The following is a 22,598-nucleotide window of genomic DNA, read 5'->3' on the forward strand; positions in this document are numbered from 1 at the left end:
AGCCCATTTAGACTTAAATAGATCTGTAGCTTGGTTAAGGCTCAGTCAAGACCCGTTTAAGGAAACCTGCTTAAAGCCTGACACCGACCGATCCGATTATAAACCGTATCATGCCCCCCAAAGCTAGGCCTATTTACTTAAATGGGCATTTATGGTACAAGGCTTCCAAGTGATCAAGCCAAATTAAGCCCGACCGAGACTGGCCCAACCCAACCGATTAACACCCCTACATGGCAGGTCTTGGCCTGGTTAGAGACATCCCGGTCCAATCTAAGGTTTAGGCCGGTCAGGCCCGAGGTAATCGAGAAGATCCCTTGGCTGTTGCTTTTTAACCCCGACCCACCCGGTTTGGCCCGGGTATGCAAATGTTGTCACGTTCTGGTCATATGATTATTAACAAGGGTAGTTTTGTAATTACAAATACTCCCTGGTATAATGCAGAGAAAGACCTGGAAGCTGCAAATTCTTCCCTTCGACTCCAACCGTGCAGTACAGTAACCAGAAAGCAGGAATCTAGGGCAAACGTAGATGTCGAAGATTGTTGCTGGAAAAGGTAGAAAGACCAATTAAAATTTTTAATATCTGGTTATTTGAGTGTCGAAACCCTAGTTTCAAATTGTTTGAGGCATGGTTGCTCCGGGAACGATTTCAAATCTGCCAAGTGCCAGTGACTCTAATTTGAATACTTGGCCTTTTCTCTTCTGGGTTTATTGTTCTCTCATCAATTTGATCTCAATATTGGAATGAAAGATCTATGTTGATTGATCTTCACAAGATTTTTTTTTCTTACTTGCAGATTTCTTCTGAATATTTTATTGATATGTGTGAAATTTCACATTTGTAGGTGAATCGGGAAGTTCTGTTGTTGTTTGATTTGGACAAGGTTCACCTTTATTTCACCAAATCACAGGAATTGAATTAGAGGAGCTGAATTTGTCTGTTTCTTGAAGAATTTCAGAGGTTTGAAGTGCCAAATCAGTTCTTCCTAGCTGGGCTGACCCCGTTCTCGGATCTAGAATATATATATCTGAAATTGGTCAAATTGAAATTGGTTTTGATTGTGAGAATGGCAGCAATTGTTGTAATGATCTTTTTGATGAAAAATTTGAAAGATGCTTCTTGAATACTTAATAATGGGTTCAAATAAATATACTTGAAACAGCTGCAAGGTATTGTTTGGGTTGGTTGTGCTAAGCTTGACTAATAAAGGCCAGAGATGGGAAGGCTACTTTTCTATGAAATACTTGAAAAACCAGCAACAAGTTGTATTATAGCAATATGTATGGTGATCTGGTACTATGTACAAAAGAAAAACATTGGGTATGCACAACTGGGTTTGAGTTATGAAACAGCTATGGAAGGGTACCATTGGAGGATAATAACTTCAGCATTCTCTCATATAAGTGTGCTTCACCTGGTTTTCAACATGAGTGCCCTTTGGAGTCTCGGGGTCGTAGAGCAGATGGGCCATATGGATCTTGGGGTTGAGTTCTATCTCCATTATACTCTTGTCTTGGTAGTCGTATCAGGTGTTCTTGTCCTGGGGGCTTACCATATTTTGATCCAAAAGTTCAAGCTAGAGTATTTTCGAAGAGTGACAGCTGTTGGGTACTCGTGCGTTGTGTTTGGGTGGATGACTATCCTTTCTGTGAAGCAGCCTTCATCTAAATTGGATCTGTTTGGATTTTTTTCACTGCCTATCAGCTTTGCACCATTTGAATCCCTTATCTTGACTTCAATAATTGTTCCCCAGGCAAGTTTTCTGGGCCATTTATCAGGAATTATTGTTGGGTACTCTATTGGATGGGGTTTGATACATGGAATGAACAATTACTGGGCAATTTCAATGCTTGGGTGGATTGTACTGGCATTTGTCTTCAGTTTAAAGAGGTCTGGTGCTTTTGACTTGAGCTCTATCGAGATTGAACCTCTTACGGATCCATCGTTGCCTTCTGTGGGTTTTCTTGCATCAGGAAATGGTAGAACACTACAGATGAGTGCACTACCACTGGAAGGTGCTGAATTTGTGTAACTACTGAGAAAGACTATGCACCAGATTTCCCCCTTATTCCCCTGATGATGTCTTGACTTACTTGGGAATGAACCCATATACCATGTTAAGTACCTCTGTGAATCCAGCAGCTTTTGGAACTGCAAGGAGTTCAAGTCCTGTACTAAGCAGTGAAGTCTGTCATACACTATTTTGTTTTATCATGACAGGGGTTTCAATGCTGCTCCTGAACTCATTTTTCAGAAAGATAGCTGTTCTTGTTGCCTAACACCTTATGCATGTTTGGAGGTTACTTTTCTTGTCCCATGCTTGTTTTTAATATTTTGGAAGTTTTAGCTTATTGGGTTATGACCGTTTGAAATAATCATTATTTCGATAATGCGTGTTATTTATAATGAAGTGGAAATCCCATGTAGCCCATTTGCGGCTATTGCATTTGTAGTGTATGACTTTGGGGAACTTCTCGTTAATTGACTTAGAACATGTTTTTTATTACTCTGCCCCCCCCCCCCCCAACCCAAAAAAAAAAAAAAAACCCCTTGTCTGCCCCCCATCCCTCCTGCATCCGCATCTCTTCATGGTTGGTTGTCTTTTGGATTCAAGACTGATCCGAGTAATAATGGTTAAGATCTGAACAACAGGTTTGACGGCCTCTATACCTTGAAGTTGTGGTTCTTATCAACTCCACTATTCATAAGGAAGTGAAGAAGAGGCAGAAAAAACAAGACTCCAAAACTAGTTTGCTCTGTGCTTTGTGACATGATAATTACCTTGATGCCAGCCCTTTCTACCACTAAATTTTGTGAAGTCATTAACTTTGCCAAGTTATGAATTTAATAACTCATCTTTTGATTTGTTACTCTAATTTAAGATAAAGTAACAATGACACCACATTCAACTGCCAGGTAGAATTTGAGGAATGTAAACTTGAGAGAATCATTGGTCAGAAATTTACCCAGCTGCTTGATCTTAATGAACCAATCTCATTTCCCTATATTATTTTTATGACTGTTCATTCAAATGCTGAAGTGATGGGTCTATTCTTCACACTAAGATCATCCAAAACCAACCATTTTATTTTTTTAGGATGTTAATCATCAAGGACCCAATCGCATCTTTTATTGTAGTCTGATTACTTCCTCACTTATTTACCACATTGGAACAATGGAACTGCAGTGCAGGAGGTGGCCCATTTAGAAGCATGCAATGTTTGCTAGCAATAATATTTTGAGATCTTTGTGAAGTAGATTGCAGTTTGTGAATGTCAAGCCAGACACTAGAGGCATAGATATCTTGCTTGTTGCATTTAATCAACATCTTTAATTTTTAACAGGAGTTGCTTGCTGTGGAATTATGTTACTGAGGTTTTAGTAATGGTTCATACAAATTTCTTTCATCTTAATAGATGTCTTGATGTTGCATAACCATTTTTATTAACAGAACAATGCAAAACATTTTTTAAGGATATTTTGTTTTCACACAAAACACCAAGTAGGTAAAGTAGTGGGATGTAGTACAACTGGTTCTAGTTGTTTCACAGATATCCATGCTTCTAAATGGTTCAAACATAAGCTCAGATATAGTGTGGTTCGCTCATATTACCAAGTGAATGGCATCTTGGTTGCATCTGTGTGGAATGTAAAGAATATTATAGATTTTAAACCTAGATAATAGGATTTTGATCGATGTAGTACAACTAGTTTTAGTTTATTACAAGCATCCTTGCTTTTAAGTGGGTCAAATATAAGCTCTGTTTTAGTGTGGTTTCCCCATGTTACCAAGTGTATGGCATCTTGATTGAATCCATGTTGAATGTGAAGAATATTGTAAGCCTTAAACCTAGAAAATAGGTTTTTGATTTTCAACCATGATGACCGATCTTCATCCACTATTCCTTTAGCATCGGAAATTATTTACTGCTCCCTCGTATGAAGCCACGTTTTGTAGTCTTGGGTTGCAATCGGAAATTATTCAGCAATACCTGCTTGTACCTGCTAGTAAAATCTTGTCTGAGGAGTCTTTCCTATTCTTCCTGTTGTTGGATTGGTTGAACCTGGCACATAAGCTCTGTCAGAGTAGATTTTCAATATTATTTTAGAGTCATATGTGGCAAATCCTGTTCAACTGGACATGCTTCCTCAAGGTTTATGGGGATATGCCAAACTTGATGAGTACAAGTTTTATGTGAAGTTCTGCCACATTAAGTAGATTGTTTGTGAAAGTTGTCCCCTTTTTTTTTCTTAAAAGAGTTGAAAATCAGCTATTTCATTAGCACAAGTCTCTTAGTTGTTCCTTCTATTGAAACTGAAATCAATATGAGAGGACCATTACTGCCCGTTCTCAACAAACAAGAAAAACCTCCCGTGTCCAAGGAACTCTGCAAACAGATTGTGGAATGTTGAGGTCACATATTGAATAGTAGATCATATCCAAGGCAGATGCTTTGTAGCTCCTGAGTCCTGAATAAGAATGTCTGCCGATGGGCATGCAGCAACAGTAGAAATGCAGGAACAGCAACATTCTATTGAGAAACCCTCATTCAATAAGATCAATATGTTCCATCTTGAGAACTCCATTCGCCTTTTCCATTCTTCTCTTCGCTAACCTCCTATCTTGCTAATCCTATCGTTAATCTTCCTTGGCCCCTTGCTTTTCTACCCTTTTTATGGCCCCTTGCTTTTCTACCCTTTTTAGTTTCTTTTTCTCGATTTGGGGTGTCCCCTGACCTGCCTTCATTGCTTCCTTTGACATTTGAAGTCCTACACTCCATGGTCGTGGGTTTTTCCTGGATGCTTGTTTCTCCATCTTTTTCTTATGCTTGCTGGTTATCTTTTTTGTTCTATTATGTGTTATCCTTTGTTTCCGGCTTTGCCTTTTTGTGTACTCTGTTAAAAAGGAAAGTAAATGGGTATCTAGGGTTGCTTCGATAGAACTTTTCATGTGGTTGAATGGTTCGAGTTGCACTACGCGTCAATCCGTACGGATAGCAATGAACGAAGGATTGCGATCTTCTTAATTAAAGTTTCACCCTTCAAATCCAAGGATAGCAGTGGAAATCATTATACTCACACACTCAGTTGGGGGGAGAGAGAGAGAGAGAGCTCTTGAAATTAGGTCAAAAGATATTTTGTTGTGGTTAGACCTCTTATAGAGTTTAGGCCAACTAGGGTTCCTAATCCTAGTGGGTCTATGATTACCCAAAATAGGCGACCCACGAACGAACTGGGTCATGACCCAATTCAACCCAATTTCATTAGCATCTTCCATTTGCCCACGTAGAGCCTACATATTCAATTGTCCATTCTAGTCTCTCTACCACATGTGTCTTATCATACAGTTAATGGAATAGATGCGACCTAACGAGATAGCACGAAGGTATGAGTGTTATATCAAGCTTCCATCTAACCAATATAGCACATCATTCACAAATAATTTGGAGTACCTTAAACAATCCAACTTTACCAAATCTAGCACGCATTCGATCCTTTATGATGGACAGTGCTGACTTCAAAACATGCAATATGCTTATGACTAATGTAACACCCTAATTTTAGTCTCAGAGGTGGAATTTAACTGAGAAGGGCAACAAGTTGAATTGAATTTCAGGTTCCATGATATAGCCATGCAACTGTGTTGGTAGGGAAGCAGGCAAGGAAGAAGGCTAGGTCATAGGTGAGACTGGTCTATAGGTGTGGGGAAAGGTCCCATAGGTGGTGGGCTATCCTATATAGAGGGTTGGATAGCTGGGAAGTGAAATGATGACAATCAATGGGTTGGCATCTGACCAATCGGCCAGCCGATTGCAGTGGCAGAATGCCCAGAAATTGTATTTTTCTATGGGCCCCAATGTTTTTTAGGCTGATTCTACCTATTTCTACTATGAATAGGGGCATGTCTAAGGGTTCAAATGCACTTAGTTTCATGTCAAACCCTAAATCCTATGATGAATTATTAAGTTTAAGCCCTGATGAAAAATAGGTTTTCTTAAAGTGTTTTTGCCAAACAGACCCTAAGGTCTTTTTTGGTTTATAAAAGGGGGGGGGCTAGGAGGTCGGCTATTGCCTCTCCCTTGCTGCTAAGAACAGAAAAGAAATAGAGAGGAGAGAAGAAGGAAAAGAAAAGGGAAGAAAGGAAGAAGAAGAGAAGGAAAAGGAAGGGGAGAGCTGTTGGGTTGCTGCTGCCAGGAGGCTACGGCCCTACCATAGAGCTGTTGGTGATGCTGCTGGTCCTACTGCCATGCACCTCCAAGTGCTGCCAAGGTGCTGCCACAATTGGGAAATGAATCCAAAGCTGTAGAGTTGCTGATGGACTCATCTGTACACCCTAGGAACTCTAGCAAAGTAAAAATTCTGACCCAACTTTGTGAATTGAGCTAGGATAGGAATCGGTTAGGGGTAGGGTTAGTCCAAAATGAGATTGAGTGTGGGATATTGCTTGTGTAAACTTAGAATAGCCTTCCACAACAAAAGTGTGACACCCTGCCCTCAATACGGCATAGGTATGCTGGCACTGGACACCTCACCGCATCCAGTCAGCCTGGTTTTCCCAAGGATCTAGAGTCTAGGTAGTCCATAACACCACAATACCCAACTATAGGTCAGAAAAGTCTCACATATAAGACAATTATAAGGAAATTAAAATCATAACCATCCAATGTTTCTACGTGATACCATACATAATTACAGTCATCCATAGGTTACAATTATCCAGAAAAATTCATTTATATACACAAAAGATATAACATCTCCCAAAAGGCTTGGATCATCAAAAAGGCATGATCTTCGCGGAAGCTTGTATGTACACAAAAGAATGACCAACAACAGTCCTACTCCTCAATGACGCTGGCCTCCGTAGGCACAGTCATCACAGTCACAGGCAGGTCCATGGTCGAGTTTATCTTCCTGAATATAGGCCATGTGATTCATGGCCACTGTCTCATAATCAATGTTAGTAATCGGCAAAACACTGCCTTTGTCATCTAGAGGATCAAGATAAAAGGGGGTTAAGCACGTCATGCTCAGTGAGGTGGTGGGGGCGAGCAAGCACACATAATACATATGATGCAATGCATTCTCATATTCCACACAAATAGTGATGCTCATGGATCCTTTTTTTTTTTTTTTAAATTACACTACTCCCTAATCCATTACTAAATCTCATCATACATGGGTATAGTCCTAGCAACGTTGTTGGCATTCCCTACCTTGTACGTTGGGCCTCAGGAATACAAGCTCGTTGCAGGCAGGAGCCAGCCAGTCCCAGTCAGAGCCTCGGTCCCTTGGTTAACCCTTAATTAGTAACCCTATAAAAATATACACACCAGGCAAACAGTACGTTGTATCCTATCCACATCCATCTCTGGTATAGTACGTCGTACCACAAAAAGTGCACTGCTGATCAGGAAGCCACATATGTCGGGATTAGTTTGTACCTAACCCCTTATAGACAAGGTGTTGTAGCACTTAGGGTGGTGATACCTAGCCCAACATACTACATGATGCACATCCACTTACCACATTCACACACAAAATCATGGACACCTGCACATGTCCCATCTTACCTGTCTTACATTTAACATCTCAAATCCAAATCCACCATTACAGGAATCTCCAAACAAAGGATAATGCACATCCACATACAAGAATGCATGAACACATAATGCAGGCACAAAAAGGAAAATAAAGAAACACTCCATAAGAAGGTCAGGGCACCCACTCACTTTGATACTCTGTAATAGGTGACTTCCCTCCTTGTACTGAACAAGCTCCCACATTACTAATCAGATTTCCTAAAACTAGAGTTTATATATATATATATATATATATAGTGTTAAAATCAAATTGAAATCATTCATTTCCAATAGGGTCATCTCTAACTTCCTTTATGTATCCTACGGGTCCTCTTCAAGTCCAACATATTTCAGTTCAATTCTGAAAGCAATCTGGTCTCTGGAAGCCTAACCGGATGGAGACTCTGGAACCAACTGGCCGGCATGTGGTCTCCCACCGGTTGTCCTAATTTTGTAGAAATTTGGGTCTCCCACCGGTTGTCCTAATTCTGTAGAAATTCGATTTTGCCAGTGTCCAATGGAATTTACTTCTATACTTTGGTTCTTACTTCCCTTTTCTGAGATCTAATTCACTAAATAAAAATGTAATGACTTAAATTAGATCTTCTTTTAGTCCATTCAACAAGTTCCATTGCCCAAGTCTTGGGCTACGCATGAGATTCATCATCAATTTGAAATTTCTTCCAAAATTGAACCAATTACCTATGTTAATTACTCAATTAGAGATGGGATATTAGTATTTAACCATCTAATTTGATGTTCCATCTCCAATTCCCTTTGCATGCAGTATTTCCATCTCTAGTTCTTCTTGCATGTGTCTCTAAAACTACAAACTAGTGAAATTCCCTTGCAATTTCACTTCAATCACATATTAAGATTATGTTTTAAGGGTTTTGGGTGGAGATTTTAATTATCCAGTCCTATTTGGCCTTGATTTCAGAAAATCCCATTTTAGATCTAGAAATTTCTTCCCATTTGCATCACAAGGACAAGTTACCATCTATTGTTGTTCCTTATCCAAACGATTTCACAGATTCTTTCTTAAATCCTCCAATTCAGCCAAATTGGCTAACTTAAACCATCAATTCCAGTAATAATCTTGCCATTCCAGGTTTACACTAAGTTAGATTCTTATCTGGATGAAGAATTACCCAGCTGCTGTCTCGAAAGCCACAACTCTCTCTTGATCTCTTCTTCCTCTCTTCTTTCCTTCTCTTGTCTTCTTCCCTTCTTCATTCTCCCTTCTTCCTCTTGCTGTGCATGTGAGAAATGAGAATTCTAACCAGCAATAGTCGGTGGTAACTCTTATTTATAATACTCACTCTCCCACCGATTTGCTTGGTGGAGAGATATATGCAATATTATATATATAATAGTAATATATATACATACTTAATTACATTCAATTACGTAATTACTCTTAACTCTTATAACTCTTACTTATATTATTACATTAACTTATTCTATCATAAAAGGCTTAAAGAAAGAAGGTCCTTAATTAAATTATGAATGTGGGACCCATGACAACCAAAATCACCATTATGTCAAGCTAACTGGTCAGTCTATCACTCCCAGGGCTCTCCCACCGGTTGGGTTAAAACCAACCCCCTTTGGTCTGTGCCACTCCCTATCATACCTAAACCTCTATTGTAGGTTATATACATTCACTCATTACCTGTTAGCCCACATTTCTTGTTGATTCTTCCAATGGTGTTGGCAAGATACACAGATACAAGTGGGGCCTGTTCACAAGTAAAGTAAAGAGGTGAAATTAGGGTGCTACAAAAAGTCCCAACTTCTAGACCCCAATTGGAAACCAGTGAACTGCAGGGTTGTCCCAGAAACCCTAAACCATAGGGCTTTTATTAATTAAATTAAATTAATAGTAATTGGTGCTGGAAACTGTCCACACATGATTTCAATTTTTCCCAGGGACAAGCAGAAAATTTAGTTGATACACCTATAGAGTAAATTGAGTAAACTAAGACTCAATTAACCCAATATAATATCCCCAGAGACCCAAATTGAATGAGAAAATTGCCTTGTAAGCTGTAGAAAACTAGAAAGAAGTGGGCACGATGTAGTATAGGTGTAGGAACTGCCCGGCACAACTCTGCCAAAGGAGGCAGGGCTGGTAGGCTGCAAATGGCCTATTCTACCAAGGGAACCAGCCAGCCAGATTGGCCCTGATAGAATAGGGCAGTTAAGGTTATTTTGACACTAAATGGCCCGTGAACTGTGTATATGTGATTTGACATGCACATAAATGGTTAAATAATATAAGGGCATGATTCATGACCCAAATAGAAAAAAAAAATGTTATGAAAGGAGTTGGGTTGCGAAATGTTAGTATTGCTCCTACCCATGCTTGGAAACCCTATCCAAGTGTATTCATAAGCTAACGACAATACAGACATATCCAATAGGGTAATCATGAGTTAAGTACCTATAGGTTTATTCCAAAAGATCAAGAATGGGCTCAATGATCTTGTGGGTTGAATTAATGACCTATATAGACATTGGAAGCTAGACTGGAATACTAGCTGGTCAGCTGGGAAGGAATACTGACCTGAGGTCAGTGTACCCCTTATCAGCTAAGTGTGAGTTCTGGTACATGAATTCATCTAAAATATAGGAAGAGAAATTAATAAATGATTATGAAAATGGTTACTTAGGAACCTGAATTGTACCCGGTGAGGATACACATAATCGAGAATTCAGCAAAGAACACCATATTTGGGAAATAAGGTGAGTGGGTGTTTATCTTTATTTTATGGAGTGTTTGGGTATATATTTTATGTTGTGCATGCTCATGTGGAATGTGAAGACCGTCATATTATGGGCTTATTTTATATAAAATTATATAATTCACATGATCCATGATTTTAATGACTTGAATGTAATCGTGGTTTTATGGGTGAATAGTATGGTAGCTATGTGGTAATAGGTGTAATATTGATGGTCTATGGCATGGTATGGCCGAGGTTCTTTCCGGTACCATGGGCTCAGAGGTTAGTCTTACAGTTATGGCCACGATTGTGTGTGTGGATGCTATGGTTGCTATGGATGCATGTAGATACATATGGTTGAGCACACATCCCAGTGCTATAATCCTTTGCCAATAAGGGATAAGGTATTGGCTAATCCTACTCAGTGGTAGGTTGCAGAGGACTACTACCCCAGATACGACGTACTATATCTTGAGAGGGCATAACATGGTGTGTTATGCATCGTACGCATGACTATCGGACAGCATGGGAGACCGATGATGGTATGGGATTCCGGGACTATGATTATCAGGGGTTACTATTTAGGGGTTGGCTGAGGGACCGAGGTTCTTTTCGGGACTTATTGACTCCTGTACACAGCTAGCTTGTATCTCTGAAACCCGATGTACGAGGAATGAGATACCACCTATGTTGCTTATAGCACTTAGTAAACCCACATACATTGAGACTTAATAATTAGAATGGAAAATATATTAATAAATGAATCATGTGAATTTTGTATATAGAGCATCTGGTATGATAACTTTTAACATGTTATAGCATCATGACTTGTATGTGTGCGCTTGCTTGCTCACCCCTCACTGGGCTGTATGACTCATTAATATATCTCTTTTTAGATGGTGGAACCAGAGCTGAGATGGACAGAAGATCAATATGGTTGTGAGGCCATGTTTGCGAGACACATTATAGCTGGATGGATATCTCTACTTTTTCTTGTATTTATATTAGCAATAGTTGTAAGATTTATATTATTGCTAATGCTACCTGTGGATTTAGTCTTTATGGGCTTGTAGTAATAGTACCATTAATTATCATTATAGTTGGTCACCACACATATATGCTTCCTATGGATTTTATCTGCGTACTCTGATTTATGGTAGATGTTCTCAAGGGGTTGATTTGGTTAATACACTACGTCTGTGATCCTGGGTGTAGGTAGACTGATTGGTTGAGAATCCAGTGCTGCATATCTTAGCCATATTTGGGCAGAGTGTGACAGAGTGGTATCAGAGCAAGATGCTCTATAGTAACCCAACCTAACTTAACTTGAAAATATAGGTTTTGTGGTGTTCAAATAGGAAATGCAGTAAAATTTAAAAGATAAAATGCATCAGTAATAAACTAAAGAGATAGTAGACACAGAGATGGACCAGAAACTAAAAGAGCTATTATATTATATAAACAAGATTTACATTATGTAATATAAGAGAACCTTCATGGTAAGAACATAAATAGAAATCTAGGAGAAAGGAAGAAGAGAGAGAAACCCCACAAGTATAAAAAAACAGGGGGGGGGGGAATTACATCCAAACAATTTAAATACCTAAATACAATCCGAACTATACTAGAAACTGATCTAAGTTAGTTGGAAGACAAAAGGTGAAACAAAAGTTTGGTAAGCTGGCAACGACAGGAATCGAGCTCTACCGCGGGGACTGCCGCTGGCGACTGGAAGAAGAAGAAGCCTGCTGTGCCAGAGATAGATGGCGGGGAGGCCTAAAGTTTGGTGGGATGTGCATACACTCCGCCCAACCATCTAAAGCAGCCTTTACAGTCTCTACCCTTGAACTCAGAGCCTCTAAGCTAGTGTGGACCCAAGTTAAACCCCTCTCCATATAGTCCAACACTGCCTAAAAAGTTGAGGCATTTGGACCAAGAAAGTAAACAAAGATTAGCATCAAAAGCAAGATAGGAGGTAAATTACAAGAAATAATCCTACAATAATATAAAGTTGGTACGCGAGATTACCTCCATTCTGAGTAGTAGGCTGAGTAGTCTCAGGAGTAGTCTTAAAGTGAGTCTAAGAAGGTGTATGTCCAAGTTGTAGAGTCTCCTAAGAAGGAACAGTACCTTGGGTGCTCTCTTCCGGGACACGTGGAAGCTGTACCCCTAGATCCTCTATCTCCTCCACAGTGAACCCATTCAGACCCATATCCACATCATTGATATGGAAGTCTCGAAGGGAATCCTCATGTTGTTCTATCGTCTCGTACTGCTCCTCATCTCTATGCTGCACCTTCTCCTCCTCGTGCTGCTCATCACTCATATGCTGATCATCCTTCCCATAATCCTCTAGATCATTCTCAGTTACAAGTGCCTCATCCTGGTCATTACCTGCAGACTGATGAAGCTATATCTTCTCCATAATGGTTCTGTGAAAGGGAGTAGGATATTAGGCAAATCCTCTTGTGCTTGAATATCTTCGTCAAGATCTTGCCATAGAAGAGATGACCATCACTAGCATGGTAGGCACGATGCACCATATTGTAGACACCCAATTTTGTCACCCTCCTCTGGCTATGATGAAATATGGATCTTGGGCACGACTTCCGGTTTCCGACCGACAAAGGTGCTGATGGAAACATTCTCCTACCCAAAACCCAAAAAATCCCCACACGGGAGAGAGGAAGGTCTAATTTTGACTTTTTATATATAAATGAATCCAGTTAAGATGATCATATAGATGAACTGTGCTCAGAAATACGATTCTGATGATATATGATACGCCAAAATTGGACCGACGGATCCCCGTAATCATCACCAGAAAAACCCATAATCGCATGTGAGCTGCGCTCTCTAGTCCCCAGGCCAGCCCGCGAGCGTGCTTGCTGCCCACGGGCTGTAGCACATGTACGCAGCCATGCCAAGCCCCATAGCCATGCACACAGGCCCACAGCCATACACACAGCCCCACAGCCGTGCACATAGCCATGCACACAGCCCCACAGCCATGCACACAACCATAAACACAGCCTTGCTGCCCATGGGCCTACTAGCCTGCGCCCTCGCGGGCACAAACTGGTGCCCTTGCCGTATTGGCCTGCTCCCCCATGGGCATAGGCCCGCTGCCTTGCAACCTTGCCTACCCTGCTGCCCATGGGCCTGTTGGCTTGCGCCCCCGTGGGCACAACCCAATGCCCCCTTAGGCACAGGCCCGCAGCCCTGCTGCTGCACCCCCCTTATGCACATGTGCATGCTGGCCAGCAGGCCAGCCTGCACACCTCCATGCGCTGGCTACTGCCCATGCATGCACGAGCCTACTGCCCATGCATGCACGAGCTTACTGCCCATGCATGCACGAGCCTGCACACCCGTGCCATCCTGGCCTACACACCCATGCCAACCTGACCCATACACGTTGTGCACATTGCCCGCACACCCATGCATTCGTGCACCCGTAACATAACCTGCACTACCTGCCTAAACTTTCTCTCTCCTCCCGCTTTTTTGAAAACTACCTTTTCTGGCTAAATCTTCTCTCTCCTCCCGCTTTTCTGAAAACTTCCTTTTTTAGCTAAAGCTTCTCTTTCCTCCCATTTTTTTAAAAATTGCCTTTTTCGGCTAAACCTTCTCTCTCCTCCTACTTTTTTAAAAATTTCGTTTTTTGGCTAAACCTTCTGTCTCCTCCTGCTTTTTCAAAAACTACTTTTCTAGCTAAACCTTCTCTCTCCTCTCGCTTTTCTAAAAATTACCTTTTTCTGCTAAACCTTTTCTCTCCTCTCGCTTTTCTAAAAACTACCTTTTCCTGTTAAACCTTCTCTCTTCTCCCGCTTTTTTGAAAATCACCTTTTCTTAGCTAAAGTTTCTCTCTCCTATTTTTCCAAAAATCACATTTTTCCAGCTAAAATTTCTCTGTCCTCCAGTTTTTCAAAAAATCGCCTTTTCCAACTAAAATTTCTCTCCTCCCATTTTTTCTGAAAACCCTCTTTTACCCACTAGACAAAAGCCCTCCCCACCCATTTTTGCCTTCTACCCCCCTTTACCTATTGGACAAAAATCCTATCTTCTCACTTTAGGCAAGAGCCCCCCCTTTCGTCCACTGGATAAAGGGATTCCCCCTCTCCTATTTGGCTCGAAAAAACTATAAATACCCCCCTCCCTTAGAAAAAAACACACCAACACACTAGAATCCCTCTCCCCTTTTAGAGTGAAATTTTCCTCCCCTCCCCCCTCTTGATTTTCTTCTGATCTTTGGAGCGATCTTCATCAAGATCCAAAAACTCATTCGGATCTTCGAAGTGTTTTCGGGATTTTGAAGATCTTCAATCCAAATTCTTAGTTAGATCTAGTTTTTAGCCCAAAATAGTATGTTCTTGAGCTACCTCCCTTGAGTGTTCTTAAGCGTTTTTGAGATAGAATCCTCCCCCCCCTTTTTGAGGTTCTTCGGGTCTACGAAGAGATCTTTGTTAAGATCTAAAACTCTGTTTGGATCTTCAAAGTGTTCTTCGAGACTTTGGAGTTATTCAATCCATTTTTAGGTCAGCTCATTTCTTTTCAGAAATAGCCTTTCCTAGCTGAACCTCTGTTCGAGTGTCCCTAGAATCTTTTCAGAAATAGCCACTCCCAGCGAAAGCTCTGTCGAAGTGCCACCTTAGCCTAGCCCTCTTTTAGCCATTCCCAGCGGAAGCTCTGTCGAAGTGCCACCTCAGCCTAGCCCTCCCTGAGCATATCCCCAACGGAAGCTCTGCCAGAGTGCCACCTCATCCTAAGCCCAGAAATAGCCTTTCCTAGCAGAATTTCTATCCGAATCCAAATCCAAAAATAGCCTTCCCTAGCCGAAGCTCTGTCCGAATCCAAATCCAGAAATAACCTTCCCTAATCGAAGCTCTGTTTGAATCCAAATCCAAAAGTGATCATTCCTAGTTGGAACTCTGTCCGAATACTATCAGAATCAACATCTCTCAAGAATGAAGTTGGAGGTCAAGACCATTTTCCCTTGAGCCAGGAGAATCCGAAAGACAGTCTGAACCGGTACTAGTTAGGGGCCCACCCCTCTTGACCTAAAACAGGGGTTAAGTTTAGGTATAATTTCTCAACCAACTCGTCATAATGTAGACTTTATACATGCCTTGTTTTAGTGTATATAGTAGTTTGAATTCAATTAATGTATATATGTGTGATAACTTAGCCATACATGTGCAATAGTAATAATTATGAAAAATGTTCGTTCTCAAGCATCTAGCAAGAACACCAGTTGAACCAGGTAGATTGGGTTCTTAACACCTTCCCAACTCTGTAACCTGACACTTACCCTAAATCTCTAGATCATACCAAATTTTGGGCCCTTTTCTCAAGAATCGGGGCCACCCCCAGGTCCTAGGCCCATAACCCTAGGTGGTGACTCCGAACCCGATTTGCATGATCTTGATCCCCGAATTTGACCATCATCAAAACCCCCGTCTCAAATGATGAATTTTATACTCATACAAAATAGGCCTCCATGTATCTCTAAGTGGAGATACGGCGATGCGAGGCCCGCAAGAAAAGCACACATGACTCCAACCCCTCCCCTCCCATGAAAGTAGAGAGAGAGAGAGAGGAAAGAGGATGGGGATGCATAGCCCATTCTTCTCCGACCGCTACCCTCACAGTGGTGACTCCACTGGGGATATATGTCAAACTTCTGATACTAGATGCTACCTTTAAATGCAAGAACATTTTCCACCACCTTTGTTTGAAAACATGTTTGACAAGCCCTATGTTTGCAATTGTATTCACTAACTGCATCATGCATCATGCTCGAAGTGAAATCATTTGGCGAGGGACTCCTTGTCATGCTCGCATCCTCGGGGAGGTTAGTGCATGTCATGGAGAGTGCTCTGAGAGCAAATGATACCTACTTCCTGTACAAGAATGAAGGGTATCATCAAATTGTGAGGATGTTGTATTTGTGCCAGCACCCTCGGGGAGGTCCGTGCACTTTATACATTCTGAGATTGAATGTGTCATCAAGCGGTAAGGATGTTATATTTGTACCAGCACCCTCAGGGAGGTCTGAGCACTTTATGGCATTCTGAGATTGAATGATATTACATTTTTGTATACAATCACTCATGGTTCCACCACCCTGTGGCCAATTGCTTAACCTCGTGTGCAGTCATGAGTAATGGGCAAGGAAGTCACCCCCTTGATCTCGCACCTACGAGTATATCAAAAGGATCATGTACCTTGCATATATAGATCCTGTCAAGGAAGCCTTGTCGGTCCTATTGCATCCACCATATGCTCGCATCATGTAGAAAATAGATGAAGAAGCTACGAGCGTCACAAGCTAATTGTAGAACTTCTTTACAGTCTTGAAAAAGATGTTCCCACACTATATTTCCGTCGTAAAGAATTATTTTCCTAAAGTGGGTTTCGGACAAAAGGTGTTCCTCCTTAAGGAAAAAGTCTAGATACGTGACTTAGGGGCAATCCCGTCAGAGTCATGTCAAGTCCCGAGAAGTCCTGAAAAAAATCAGGAGGAAGGACACCTAGTGGGAAAAGAGCAAGGAAAGCATGAATTTAGTACATAGAATGCCTTATAAGAATACTCTCAATAAGCCATTTGTATGAACTTCCCGCTTATGGCATTGGGTGGACCAAGGGCATCAAACCCTATCCACCCCTACTATTTAGCGGACTGACCTTAGATGAATTAATGTTAGTTAATTTAGTGAATGTATGAATAAGGGGTTAGGAATTCAAGAATCCTAAAATAAACCACTTCTGGTTCAGGCACAATTCTACACCTTAAGTATTCATCGCGGTCCCTTTGGACGTGTCAGGGTAATTGGTTGACTCGCCTAAATCCAGAATCCCCTCTATCATCTCTTCGAGGTTGTCTACTACCAGGTGATTACAGCCCAGTAAGCATTGATCCACCCAACATGGAAACACCTGAATAGACCTGGATCCGTCCCATGGAGACCATGCAGACAGAAATGGCTGAAGTCAAAAGAGGGATAGCTCAGATACAACATACACTTTAGAACCCTCCCAGAGTTGATGTAATACCCTACTTCTTAAACCCGGTCTGATTACACGGTTGACCCGATTTAACCATGCAGGACCCAAACCGGAGAGAGTTAAGGCGGGTTCCTTATGGACCATGATGGCCAGGGTGACCTTAAACACAGGCTGGCCAGACAAGTCCGAGCCAGTGCCAGAAGAGACGGGTGTACCCAAGCCGTGTACATGCACATATCATAAGGCCATGTACGGATAAAGCAGGTATGTATTCGTATTCTAAAGTGCATACGTACAATATACCTTACGCCGAGAGGGTGATTCGTGCCGAGAGTCGAATCCCATCAAAATCCCACTTGTTGGCCAATTTTTGGCTCTCAGGTGGGCGGCCACAGGTGGGCGCATCCACCCACCTGAATGACCCACCCATGTGATTACTTAGTTATTCTAAAAGTTATAAATAGCTATCTTATGTTTTCCCTTTTTCTTTTTCTCATTTATGACACTCGGACGTTTGGTGAGAAGAGTAAAGAGGAGAGAGAAAAGAAGGGAAAGAAGAGGAAAAGAGAAGGAAGAGGAAGAAGAGATGGATTTCAGCGGCACCAAGGTTTGATATTCCCATTCCGACGCCAGAAAAGTGATCTCCAATACGAGATCTACGTTTAGAGGTGAGCAAAGGCTGGGTTCCATAAACTTTCACCATACCCAAGTAAAACCCTTGATTTGGGTAGAGTTTCTTGAGGTCTTGTAAATCCCCCTTGAGATGATGAATCTAAGGTTTAATAGACGATCTATGTGTTAATTTTGAAGGATTTGAAGAAGTGTTTCCACGGTTGGAGGAGCATTGGTGAATTGAAGTGATTTTGGGGTCTTTGAACGAGTTCTTGAACAAAGAAGGTAAGATGGCTTCCATTCCTTAAATCTAACCTAGATCTAGGTTAGAACCATCTTATGAGACCTTGAATGTGTGGAGAATGGGTTTAGAAAAGCCCCATTTGATTCCCCAAAGGTTGGGGAAGGTTTGGGGAAAAATGGCGTTTCCCAGCCAAGCCCGGTGGGCCAAATGGCCCGCCTGAGGGCACCTGCCTGAGAGGGTAGGCCCTTGGGGCCAACTGGCGGGCCCAACTGGCGGGCCCAACCAATGGGCCGATCGACGGGCCAACCTGCCTGCATGTCTTAGCAGGACCTTCGGGCCCAATCGACTGGCCCAATCGGTGGGCCCAACCGGTGGGTCGACCGATGGGCCGACCTGCCCGCCATTCATGACCGGTGGGTCTGACTGGTGGGTCATGATAGGTGGGCTGTTCGACCCACCCGAGAGGCTCCCAACGTGATTTTTACTTTCGAACGAACCCAAAATGGACGTGCGACCTTCTTTTAGGATTCTAAACATGATTTTGTCATTGGGTTGTGTTAATTTTGATTCCAAAATGGTGAAATGCTAACCCCATTCACTTATGTTAGGTTCACCAAGACGTACGCTTCTCGCACCAAATCTCACCCGTACCGAGCGTGAGTCCTTGTACACTACAGGTAAGTGGGGAGAGGACGTTTGGCCTTATGATAAGGCTTGTTTGGCATTCATTTAATTGTATCTAGACTAATCATGTCATCATGTGAATTATGTGTAACTTAGCCATCCTCATATTATTATGACTTGTGTGTTGTGTTTATTTTCTTAATGTCAAATGATGATGTGAATATGTGATGAATGATGACATCATTGTGCATAATGCATTAGTAGACTAGATTCCGTAGTCGGCTTGGAAACGAGTGCATTGGTGGCCCATGGAATGGGACGTGGAGGCACTATGCAATCGTACTATGTCATATAGGAGCATGCGGTGTAGGATTATCACCTTCCCGTGCTACGAACCTTTCCAACAGGGGTTGAGGTATTGGGTTACCATTTGGAGGGAAGCAATGGTCGCGGTTGTCGGGTCACTGTGGTGGTTAGACATACGCCCAGCTGGTCATTAGGACAGTCGGCAACCCCGGTGGTATATTCAAGAGGGCCAATCGTACTGCTTTTAAATTGCTGGAGTCAGCACCTTTATTTCTGTTATTTACTTTATGTTGAGAGCTGGTGGTCGACATATTTTACTTTTTCGAGTACTCACGGTGGGCCTTCTCCGACAGCCCTATGGGCGTATCGCGGGATGGAGTTCGCAGCTCTTACCCAGAGTATACGCGCACTGTGGTTGTAGTAGCACTAAACCAAGGACTTAGTAATGTTGATTAGGTGGAAGTGATTAAAATGAATTGCATAGCATATAGCGCATATGGTTGTGATTTGTTGTGTGGACTGCTGTGTGGTCCTTTTTTTCACTTACTGAGCTAGTGAGCTCTTCCCACGTGTGCACCTCTTTTAGATGATTTTGCAGGTCATCAAACTGAAGAGCACGGGTTAGGCCCCACAGTTGAATTCCCGGAAGAGGATTGGTGGGTCCCCAAGGAATTTGAGCACGGCACGGACTGCTCGTGCAAGGGCTGTGCTACGGGACCGCAGTTCTGATGCCGAGCTGAGCTCTACCTTCTGATACCGAGCTGAGCTCTACCTTTTGATACTGAGCTGAGATCTACCTCTTGATACCGAGCTGAGCTCTACTTCTAATACTGAGCTGAGCTAACTCTCTGATTTTTGATGATTCCCTTTGTGTACTTGATATATAAAGTGTATTCTTTTTGTGTAAATATCACGCCTGCGGGCCCACATGTACTTAACTATGTAATTATAATTTAGGTATCAAGTATAATGGGAACATTTACAGGTAAACTAAGTCTTCCGTTGAACTGTTGAACACTTTCTTAGTTGTATGTGTGCTGTGGTGGAATACTGTATCAGATCATTCTGGCAGGTTTGGGTTAACTGGTGTTAACCCGGTCACTGGCCCGGTTCTGTGTGAATGGGGTGTGACAACAGTGGTATCAGAGCGTGATGCTCTATTCCACTCACAGCATACCATTAGACCCCATAGAATCTATAATAGGAAATGGGATTGGGTTAATGTTAAAAAAAAAAAAAAAAAAAAAAAAAAAAACTTTAAAGAGATAAAAGCCAAAGAAAGAAAGTAAAAAAAAAAAAATGGTTGCATTTAGTTATTGCATTCATGGCATGCATGAGAGAAAATGAAAGGTTAATTAATTGATGTTATAATCCATCGAGTACGAGTTTGACGAAATTTCGGCAGCATAACAGCGCAAAACAAGATTTTCAAAAATTTTTACACAAACACCTGATAAACAACAGATATATAAATAACAATGATCAAAATTTACAAAAGATACCACAACTAAACTACACAGGTATTCAAACATACAAATTCACCACAAACCACCATCAAAACACATCACCCCACAAATAAGTCCAGTTACAGAGAAAGTACAAAGAATGAGAAAAGAAAAAAAAAATAATAATACAATAAGATCAACAACAAGAAACAAGTGAGAAGCTGGTGTGGACGAGCTAAGTCCTCACTGATCATCGTCATCGTCGTCGTCCAATACTACTACCCCATTCACTTGAGGTCTAGAGTTAACGTTGAGTCGACGGTCGTAGTAGTTGAACCTCGAGTTCACCAGCTGTACGTCCCTCCGAAGGCGGCCAAAATCTGCTGAGATGGCATTGGCCGTTGTATCCAAGTCCTGGCCCAGTCTGAGAAAGGAATTCTCCAAAGTAGCCTGCCTCTCCAGGATATGTTCCTCCCTAAAAGCACTCTCATCCAGTCTTCTTAACAGCTGATCTTGCCCATCCTTCAAGGCCCTCATGGTAGTCATCATGCCCTCAAAATCAAAGGTGCCACTCTTAGGTGGTGGGGCTCTATGCTGTGGGCCTGCAGCTCTGGTGAAGCCAGGATCAGCACCTCTCGACTCCTGAGGCACCTCCTCAAGGATGTCCTTGTCCACAAAATCATCCTCCCCACCCTGTGGAACATAGTCCTCATCCTCCTCACTAGACTCCTCCTCCATGGGAACATCCTCCCTAGGGGCAGCCCTCCTATCTCTACCCCTCTGAGCTCCCGCTCTCTGAGGTACATCCATAAGAGTGTGGAGACCCATCCGCAATAGATTTCCCCTGTCAAACTTATCTGCTGGAGTCTTCCCCTCCTCACCACTCAGGTCCACCCCAAAGAACTCAAAGATCCTGGTGAGGATCCTTCCATATGGAAATCCTCCGTCCTCGGGGTGTGAAGTATGGTGCTCCATCATCTTGAGGATGACGTAAGGCAAGCACAAGTGCTCAGCACCTCCTTCTAAGGCCGTATAGATGGAGTAAGCTAAGAAGGCTGCCATGAAGCCCACCTGGTTCCGATGGCCTCCTCTGGGGAGCAAGTTGAACTGGACCAAACGGGCAAACACACGAACCTCAGGGTAAAATGATGTCTCAGAATTCGTATGCTTCGTGCTGCCACAGATGGTCTCATAGATGTGGTCCGGTGTCTCGAAACTCATGAATGGACCCATGGGCTTACTCCTGGGAGGACTGTAGAATCGGTGCCCAGCTGAGGAGATACCCAAAATGCTAGCCAGGGTGTCCACGGTCAACTGAATGTTCACCCCTTCACCATGCTGGTTATCACATACTCCCCATACTGGTAGGAAGCCTCCAGGTTACAGTAGAATCTACGAACCAGCTGCTCGTAGCACGGACGGTCTATGTGGAGGATAGACTGCCAGCCCAATGCGGTGAACCTCTCTTGAAGCTGAGCCTTGTGGAAGTCACCAACTACCATAGTCTTCTCCATCATTACTGACCTCTTCAAGAAGGCCTGCCAGTTGGTTACTGCCTCTGAACAGCAGAAGAGTTCCTTGTCATAGTCGGAAGAATCACTAGGGGCAGGTCCGGGTCGCCCTGTGCGAGGGGTTGGGGAACTAGTCCCTGCACTCTTCCATTTGGAAGCGGTGGTCTTACGCTGAGTAGAAGAGGATGAGGGTCCCTTGCCCTTGCAAGAAGACATCCTGGCAAGAAAAGAGGAAACAAATGGTGAGTAAGGGAAAAATGGAATAACAAAGGGAATAATAGGTGGGTGAGCAATAAGAGGAAGCCCCAAAAATCCAAATTATGGCAAAATAGAAAGTGACAAAAGGAGTATAAAGCATGGCAACTAGGGAATGGAAAAAAATCCCAATTCTCATTGTGCAAGTTCAATCTAAGGAAAAATTGAAAAGACTCACAATAGAGTGAAGCATGAAGCTTACATGTTCATGGATGAAATGCCATCATTCTACAATTTAGAATATGCAAAAAAACCATCTACTATTATGATATTGAGGTGAAAGA

General features: G+C 42.2%; 1 protein-coding gene across 1 annotated transcript; it reads left to right on the plus strand.

Annotated features, from left to right (window-relative positions):
* The first annotated feature begins 438 nt into the window (after positions 1 to 438).
* Positions 439 to 2,481, plus strand: LOC122063279 (RHOMBOID-like protein 13). The gene is made up of 2 exons (XM_042626982.1): positions 439 to 553; positions 845 to 2,481. The coding sequence occupies exon 2, from the start codon at positions 1,217 to 1,219 to the stop codon at positions 2,030 to 2,032; it is 816 nt and encodes a 271-aa protein (XP_042482916.1). The 5' UTR covers positions 439 to 553; positions 845 to 1,216; the 3' UTR covers positions 2,033 to 2,481.
* Positions 2,482 to 22,598: the final 20,117 nt, after the last annotated feature.

The sequence above is a fragment of the Macadamia integrifolia genome, unplaced genomic scaffold (genome assembly GCF_013358625.1).
Source record: "Macadamia integrifolia cultivar HAES 741 unplaced genomic scaffold, SCU_Mint_v3 scaffold1282, whole genome shotgun sequence".
NCBI lineage: Eukaryota > Viridiplantae > Streptophyta > Magnoliopsida > Proteales > Proteaceae > Macadamia > Macadamia integrifolia.